Source organism: Phalacrocorax aristotelis, chromosome 19 (assembly GCF_949628215.1).
Source record: "Phalacrocorax aristotelis chromosome 19, bGulAri2.1, whole genome shotgun sequence".
NCBI classification, from domain to species: Eukaryota; Metazoa; Chordata; class Aves; order Suliformes; family Phalacrocoracidae; genus Phalacrocorax; species Phalacrocorax aristotelis.
This window is the reverse complement of record NC_134294.1, coordinates 3,508,533-3,516,669: the sequence shown is the minus strand read 5'-3', so window position 1 is coordinate 3,516,669 and position 8,137 is coordinate 3,508,533. Positions and strand designations below refer to the sequence as shown.

The 8,137-nt window shown below is 46.8% G+C and overlaps 1 protein-coding gene across 1 annotated transcript; it reads right to left on the bottom strand.

Moving 5' to 3' along the window:
• Window positions 1-4,792: 4,792 nt before the first annotated feature.
• On the bottom strand, window positions 4,793-7,375 carry LOC142066538 (natriuretic peptides A). The gene is made up of 3 exons (XM_075114047.1): window positions 7,160-7,375; window positions 5,284-5,569; window positions 4,793-5,018 (listed from the first exon to the last, which is right to left on the bottom strand). The coding sequence occupies exons 1-3, from the start codon at window positions 7,277-7,279 to the stop codon at window positions 5,002-5,004; spliced, it is 423 nt and encodes a 140-aa protein (XP_074970148.1). The 5' UTR covers window positions 7,280-7,375; the 3' UTR covers window positions 4,793-5,001.
• Window positions 7,376-8,137: the final 762 nt, after the last annotated feature.

Here is an 8,137-nt window from a genome sequence, read left to right as displayed (position 1 = left end):
ACTATTTGCAATGATGGCAGAAATAAGACTCAAAGAACAAAGCCTAGTGCATTCTGTCACTTGCTCTGGTAAAGGATTGGGGATTGGAGCCAGCAGAACATTCTCTTTCAAAGTTACTTGTCCATAGCAGCTGTCACTGGAGTGGCAACGGTTCAGCTCCAGCAGGGAGTGACAGTGACATCTGCTGCAAGAAACGTTCTTGATTTGTTTCAAGACGTTTCACACCTCAAAGGTGTAAGAAAAGCACCAGGAAAGATCCCTCTTCCTTTATCTCTCAGCAATGACTCCCGACTCTTCTTTCTTTGGTGTGAAAATTGAGACAAGTGTTGGACAACTGGGTGCCAACCATCTGACGGGAGCTGCACCTCTGGGTAAGCATGCAAGAGGCTCGGGGAAAGGCTGTTCTCAACGCAACAGAGTTGTCAACAGGTTTTCTGCTAAATTCTGAACTGTATGACCGTACTGCTGGAGGCCTCCGTCTTTAGGCACAGTGCCAGTGTACTATCCTCTGTAAAGAGTTGCTGCCCAGGATGACTGGGACACACTTATCAAGCAGATGTCAATCAGCAAAGGCCTTTGGGGGCCAAGCTTCAGTGAGAGTAAATCAAGCAAGCTGGATATGGCCAGATCGTTATGCAAATTGGCACAGCTCCACACTTCCCTGCAGCAGCGGAGGATGTGTGCCCTATACTTCACATCTGATTTCTTAGAGAAACAAAGCAGTGGTGACAGCTCCTCTTGGCATTCTTGCCCGCGGACTGGGATTTCAGTGAAACATTTCATCTAGTGGGAAGCTGGAAGGGGACTGTGCAGTGTCTGAGGGGGAAAGAAACCCTCAAATCTAATTTGCAAAAAAAAACCCACGCCAACCAGTCCACTTTTCAAACGAGGCTCATGCCTTACAGCGTGCATGAGACATGCTGGTGTAATTACTGTATTTCAAAGTTCAAAGGAAAGAAAGCTGCTGAATTATGCACTGCCAGTCAGGGTTACTGCCAGAAGCTATTAGGAAGTGAGCATGAAGCCTGGCAGAGCGGGAGGTGGCAAATGTCATTGGAGCTGGGTGGAGGCTGTTAGCCTGGTCCTTCTCTGATCCCGCTGGGATGTTTCTTCCTTTGCAAAAGGAGCATGATAGCACTTGGATGCGTCCTAGGTGCTGTCTCATGGGGGGGTTGATTAAAGTTTGTAAAGCACTCTGGTGCCTGGCAGGGTGGAGGAGGGCAGGATTTCAGGACCCTGCCCCGTGCTCAGTGCTGTGCAGTTACTTGGAACCTAACCTGCATTAGCTGCTTTTGACATCAGCTCTTGCTTTGCAGCGATAGCTTCGTCCCAGAGGCATCCTGCGGTTAGACTGTTTCTGAATTTTTTACAGTTACAAGCTGCACTGATTCCCTGTCTTGGGGCTGACTCACAGCACAGCTCCTAAAGCAAAACTCTCAAGTACTTGTTTGGTTGCATGGCCTCTAGCCTTTATTGACATGTCACCACCCTTACCTTCCCCTAGGGGAAGTTCCTCTAGAAGACTTGAGATGTATCTTGGATAGGTGTGAAGACTTAGTAGGAATTAACATAGAACTGAGGATTAATGTATCTTGAGTTCATGCCCTCACAAGAGCCTGGTACTGCTTGTTTCTCCTCCAGTCCAATCCCATATTTTCCGCCAAAAAGTTCTACCAGGATTAGTGTCCAAAGTTCACAGGTACTAAAGGCAGATCCACTACAAACCTGAAGGAAGCCACCTCACGTTTAGACCTGTGTCTGTGCAGAACTGGCTGCTGCTGGAAGAGAGCAGGCCCTAGTTAAAAGGAATACCTGCATCCTATCATGGATACCACGTGCAGCTGTGCACATCCACTGCTGTGACAGCAGCAGCAGAAGAAATAAAAGGCTGTCATGTTAGTGTCTGATGTGGATATGGGACGACAGGACTGTCCTTTGAATCTCTGAGCCATGAACACCAGTCCAAGCTGCTGCAAAGTAAGTTGGAGCATGAACGTGTAGTGCATCCAGTGCTGTGGTAAATGCTTGTGCCTCTTTTCTTGCCCTGCTGTAAAGGACTTTGGTGAAGAACAGAGCTGTGACACTTGCCATTGATGCTGCTGGGTCACAGTGTATGTGGCTGTTCTGTGAAACAGATGATAAATTAATTCCCTTGCTAGCTCACTCCAGGATCCTTCATTTCTGCACCCACAGGCTGAAATCCCTGGCCTCGCTGAAAGCAAGTTCCTAGTGGAGCCTTTTACATTTTCTATATGTACCTTCTTGGCCACGGTCTTTCTGTACCTCTTTAGAAAGCAATCAATACAGCTCTAGAAGAGACCTTTAGCTTGCAGATGTCCCTCCTTTCTCCATAAGCAGTGAGCTGCTTTTGTCTGTGTGTTTGTTTGGGACTGGCTGTTCCCAAGACTGTCCCCTGCTCTCTCTGATCCAGTTTCACAGCAACAGTGGTAGCTTTGCTTGTCCTTGGGGGTGATGCTCTTTGCCTGTAGAGCCGATCAGTGCTAAGTTTCTCTCATTCAGCTTTTCCCGGTGCTTGTTTCTGTGTGCAGTCCCATTCTGACCCGACTGTGAGATTTCCCTGGGGGAGCTTTACAGCTCAGTGTGTTTATGGGAGTAGCAGTAAAAATCCAGCCACAGAGATGCTTTTTTCCTAGATTGCCTACTCTCAATTAGGTTCTGCCGCCAGACCGCAGGGTCTATTAACATACTGTCTGCAAGCCAATACAGACTTGTTCCACCAGGAACTGGCTTGCTGTTAATACTGGACCCACCTGGCTTTGGGTCAGGCAGCGCCAACTCTTCTTGCCATTTTTAGCACATTCCACTGAACTCATTAGTGCTTTGTGCCTTGAGGGGCTGACAGGGAGGGACAATTTACAGTGTCTATGCAAGTTTTGCTTGGCTGGGTAAAATACAGCTCCAGCAAGAGCTGTTATTGTTAGAGTACGAGGATTGTTTTTACTTTCCTTTATAGCAGTACATGGGAATTCAGGCTGTTGCCCGATGCTAGTGCGGAGGAATCGACCTGCGCGTTCCCATCTTGCTGCAGTGGGAAACAAGGGCCTGCGGGGATGCGTTTGGAAAGCCTGTTTGAGAAGACAAAGCCCCATTGGCCTCACAAAGGCTCCCCAAAAGGTGACTTCACACCACCTTGGTTTGTGAATCCACCTCTGAGTAAATGCAAAGTCACTGTAGCTTTTCGCTGCAGAGCTGTCGCATGGTAGCTGTGGGGAGTCTTGACCTGGGAACCTGTTCTCCTGCCAGGGAAACCTATGTGCACACTATTGCACAGAGTATTTTATCTTTGGCTGGCACTGCTAGAAGGAGAGGCTCTGACATGTGATTTGTATCACACTAGGTGTTGCTTCCCATTGGAGTGGAGCAAAATGGTTCCCTCGGAGTGGGCTTCTGCTCTTCTTCCCTAGGGAAGAGTCACAAGGCCCAGCACGGAAGGGAGCACGCAGGTGCCTCTCAGAGGCCGTGTCAGCAGTACAAGGAGCGACTGGGAGGGTGGCCTGTCAGAAACATGGTGCATGACATAAGCTGTATTTAAGTGGTGCAGCAGCCCTAGCTGTAAACTGGCATGTGCAGGAGTGGTGTGCCGCTCAGCACTCAGACTTATGGTGTCGCTCTAGCTGTGGCTCCTGAGAGCTGTTGTCAGCAACTGTCACGGATCTGGCACATGTGCCTCCCCGTAGCCTGTCTTGACCAAGTAGGTTCCTCTCCCTATGCATGTACGTGTAAGCGAAGTCAGAATTAGACTTCTGCAGCTGGGTCTCTACCCTGGTACTGCTGTGTTCTTAGGCCCTGAACGAGCTTTCCAGGTGCCTGAGTAATGGATGCTGGGAACGAGACCCAAAATCTGATGCTAAAAATAATGTGGTTTCTAGCAGTATGTACAATCAGAGGACAGTTGCGCTGAGCATGGGCTCAGTGGTATTGCTGTGGCTGACTTGGGAATCCATGCTATTTGGTCCTTGGGGTGCTAACTGAATGTGATCTTGGCAATATAACCCTGGGGGCGGTGGGGGAGACTCTGATTTGGGCCAAAATCAGATCCTAAGTGTGAAATCTAGCTACAAAAGCTTAAATGAAACCTTTATCAGACGTTATCCCATTAGCCATGTTCAGAACAACCTTATGAGGGCCCATTTCCAGACAGTGATAGATGTTATGTACAAACTGCTCTGTAATTGGAGTGATCCCACCTGCCCTCACATGAGAAATACCATGATAGAATTCAAGCCCAGTGAGGATCTGTCAAGAAACACCGGGGATCATCACCTCAGCCACATGCAGAGTGAGACAAGACACAGTTAATGATGTATCTTTCTGTTGATGCTCGTGACCTTTATTTGGTTGGTGCTAGAAAGCATACACAATGAATTCCCTTTCCTCCCTCTGGTTATCTTGAAACTTGTGGAGTGTTATGATTTTTCTTATTTCTTTTAATGTAAATTTTGCTTACATGAGGGTTCTGTGGCAGTTCCCTTGACTGAATAATCTATACCAGCAAAAAGACTCTCGTTACTGAAACCCTGTCTGTAGGAGGACTCATGTTGGTTTTTCAATGTTGAGCAGGCTTTTTTTCTTCTGCTAATGTGTTATAATTTCTTAGTGCAGAGGGAAAAACTCTAGTGAATAACTCATTTTTGTTTCTACCAAGTTCATACTTTCTCCATCTTGTGTAAGAGCCAGCCGTGTGGGTACCAGAGTTCCAATAAAACATAGGCTTTTGACTTCAGGAAAATACAAGAAATTTCAATGCAACAGACAGGAGAGAGGTCCAGCATAGATGTCTAATGTGTTAGTTTTATTTAAAGATGGTCTCTTGGTGCTAGAGTAAGAAATGGTCTTTAAAAAACATCAAATAAATAAATAAATAAATAAATAAAAATAGGAATCACTTTCTGTTGAAGAGCTTTGAAAGCATCTGGCTTTCATCTTGGGAGGAACGGGTACTGTAAAGCATTCTTCAGAGTAGGGTATAGGGAGGTTGTCCTAATTCTTCCTGGAACCTGCAAGCCAAACATGGAATAAACATTACTAGAATCTGTTTCTCTCTCAGTATATGCCACCATTGTTAGCAGTGCTTTTACCTACCAAATCAATAGACACAGGGTATCTTTTGAAAAACCAATACTAGCTTAAATATTAGGCTAAAATGAATTCCCTTCTCAAATTTTGTCTTATTAAAGACTTAAATGAGAACCCGCTACGCCCTTGTCACGTGGCACAGATGCAGCCTGTTCTATTCAGCGAAATGGCTTAGGTGGGACTCACCGTTGCAACCCATTCCACTCAGGGAGCCGATTCTATCAATTCTCCTCCCAAAGCAGCCAGAATCTCTCATCATCCTGGGCATCTGCAGCCCCCTCAGTCTCTTGAGGAAGGGGTCCTTGTAAGACAGAGGGGTGCTGGGTGCTAGCCTGGGCTCAGCCTTCTGGTCATCACTGTCATCTATGAGTTCTGGTGGGATCTCCTCCTGGGTTTTGGGTTCTTGCAGGTCAGGATTGGACTCCAGGGCTTCAATCATTGCAAACTTATCTTCCAGTTTCTCCAGTAGTGCCTAAAACAGAAGGATTAATTTAATGAAACTCCTAGTTTTGTGGTCATTTGCTAGCTCTTTCAGCCATCCAATTCTGTGTTCATCAATGGTCCCACAGCCAGCCCTAGAGAGACTGTCAGGCTGGATCACAAGGTTGCTGGTGGTACCTGAGCTCTGACCTCTGCAGTAAATAGCTGCTCACATTAATTCCGCCTATGGGTGGCTCTAGCTGAGAGCCGATCGAAGCTGCTTGCCACCAAATTGTATCTCACTGGCAAGGTTAGAAGTTCTTGGCAAAGAAAAAAAGCAAGGTCTGAGTTGCACAGGGAGATGCTACTCAACCCACAAATGGTACACAATCAAGTACCTCTGCGCCCGTAGTGCCCCCTCCATGTTCTCAGAAGCTGCCTGCAATGCTGCTTGCCAGCTGTTGGCTTTCTCTTTCTTTCCTTTTTCTTTGGCTGAGACCATCTGCTTGCTTGTCACCCCAGCTATTTCAGTGGATGTCACTTGGAGAAGCTCTTGGTGTTTTCACTAATCTCTGTCCCAGGAGTTACAGGGTTGCTGCTCCTTGAAGTAACTCACACCTCCCAGAAAATACCTGTATGCTAAATTTACGTCTGCTATGTGACTTCTTCCTGGGTACCATTCTCTATAATTTTTAAAGCTTAGTGTAACATGGATCAGATAACCTCCTCAAGGGCAGCTCAACCAATTAGAGGAATCTAATTGTCCATCTCCAGAAGCAGAGTGGAGAAGAATGAGCCTTATGGCTTGCTTGACAGTGAACGCATTTGGAAGCCACTCTTCTCGGCTAGCTGCTGGAAACAGCCTAGAGGCATGGGACAGTTTTAGCTTTGGCTGACGCTGTCCTAGTCATCCTAGGGAGTTTGTTCTCAGGGTCTGATGCTGTGAGAAGCTGGTCACTGGTACCAGTCCAAGGAAAGGTTTGAGCTTTCAGACTTGATCTTGCAAGACTGAGTCTTAAGCTTGTATCATGCTGCAACAACGGATGTTCTCTGTCATTCGTTAAAATACGCCCCCGGTCATTTCATAGCTCTAGAAGCTTTTCTGTGGAGTTGCACTAAATGATCGTACTGTTCCTCTAGCAACTTTTCTAAAAGTTTGACTTTGGGTGCTCCACTTTACCTCCTCATCTCCCATCCACAGCCACAGTTCTAAATCCACAACGCTAGAGCCATATGGCTGTCCTGCCTCACTGTTCCTGACATTTAGTGGGATAAAGAGGAGCCCACCTGAAAGTTTTCTATTTGTTCTTATAGAGCTACTGTGATGATTTTTTCCTTCTCTGGGACTTCGCTCCCAGGAAGGTGGGTCTTTAAGAGAAAAAGTAGCACAAACTCAAAGCAGACGTCCCACAATATCAGAATTTTGTTTCCCGCTGCAACCCAGGAGCTCATGTAAACCCAGCACTGGAGGATATTGCTCTATACAGCTTCATTTGAACCCCTGTGAAGAACTGAGACTTTGTCCCCCAGCACGTGATCGCTGATGTGGCTATCCGATCATGCAAAAGAAAGGCAAAACCACCACCTCACACTCTACTAAGCACCCCAAAAGTTTAACCTTGCAAAAGGAGAGAGTCCTCACCTCCATGCTGGCCAGTTCTTTGGCAGGGCTGAGGCTGTAGATTGGGTTGGCTCTGCTGGACTGGAGTTGGATGAGCAGCAGCAAGAGGAAGCCACAGGAAAATGAGCCTTTAGTGTCCATGGCGCTGGGTTCGTTGGGAATAGGGAAGGTCAAGCTCTTCCTTCTGAGATGTCTCTTCAGGTCTCTCTCTTCCTTGTCCTATCCTTTCTCTTCCAAAGCTTGTCTTTTATACTCTTTGGGTGTGATCTCTGCTTCCTAGGTTATCGGTGGATTTATCTGGGGCACATTCCAGTCCCACTGCAGGCATGCAGCTCTGTCAAGGGAAGATTCCCTTTATTAGCTGTCATTAGGCAGCAGCTGCTGTTGCTGAGGAATGTATGTCACAAGTCAGTGATTTCATGTCACTCCCCCTCCTCTTGATACCAGGCGCTGTGATTACATAGTCCAGTTGGAAATTCTTAGCAATTTTCTTTCAAGAGACCCCTATGGTCAGATTTACGGAGATCGGAAACAACCCTGAAACTGCTCTAAACTCCGCTCAGACGCTTTCCACAGGGAAATTACCTTTTACAGGGAAAACAATAGGCTTTTGAGATGAGTGTTTGGTGGAGAGTAAAGGCTGAAGATAAATCTACTTTTAGGACACCTAAAGTATCGGGCACGCTTTCCTTCTATATATGGAATACGCACAGCCACCGCATACCGTGGAGCGTGCTGAAAATCCCAGGTTTGGGCCACTTCTCTTTTCCCATTGCTGTTGAGGTGATATCACCGTTGAGACTTTGTATTTGTGTGTTGCCAACAACAGAGACACCCCGATCTGCACCTCAAAACAGATGGTAACTTCTAGGCTGACTCTGCAGGGACACCGAGTACCTCCAGCCCCCCATGACAACTGACTTCGGCACCACTGAAAAACACTAGTCTTTATTAACAGCCAAATGTTTAAATCAATGGGATTTCTTTAAACATCGATGG

Bases quoted from the DNA above. Each gene is read 5' to 3' on its own strand.
- LOC142066538 (XM_075114047.1), bottom strand. From the start codon at position 7,279: ATGGACACTAAAGGCTCATTTTCCTGTGGCTTCCTCTTGCTGCTGCTC. The intron at 5,570-7,159 runs GTGAGGACTCTC...CTTCTGTTTTAG, and splicing joins AAGAACTGGCCAGCATGGAG to GCACTACTGGAGAAACTGGA.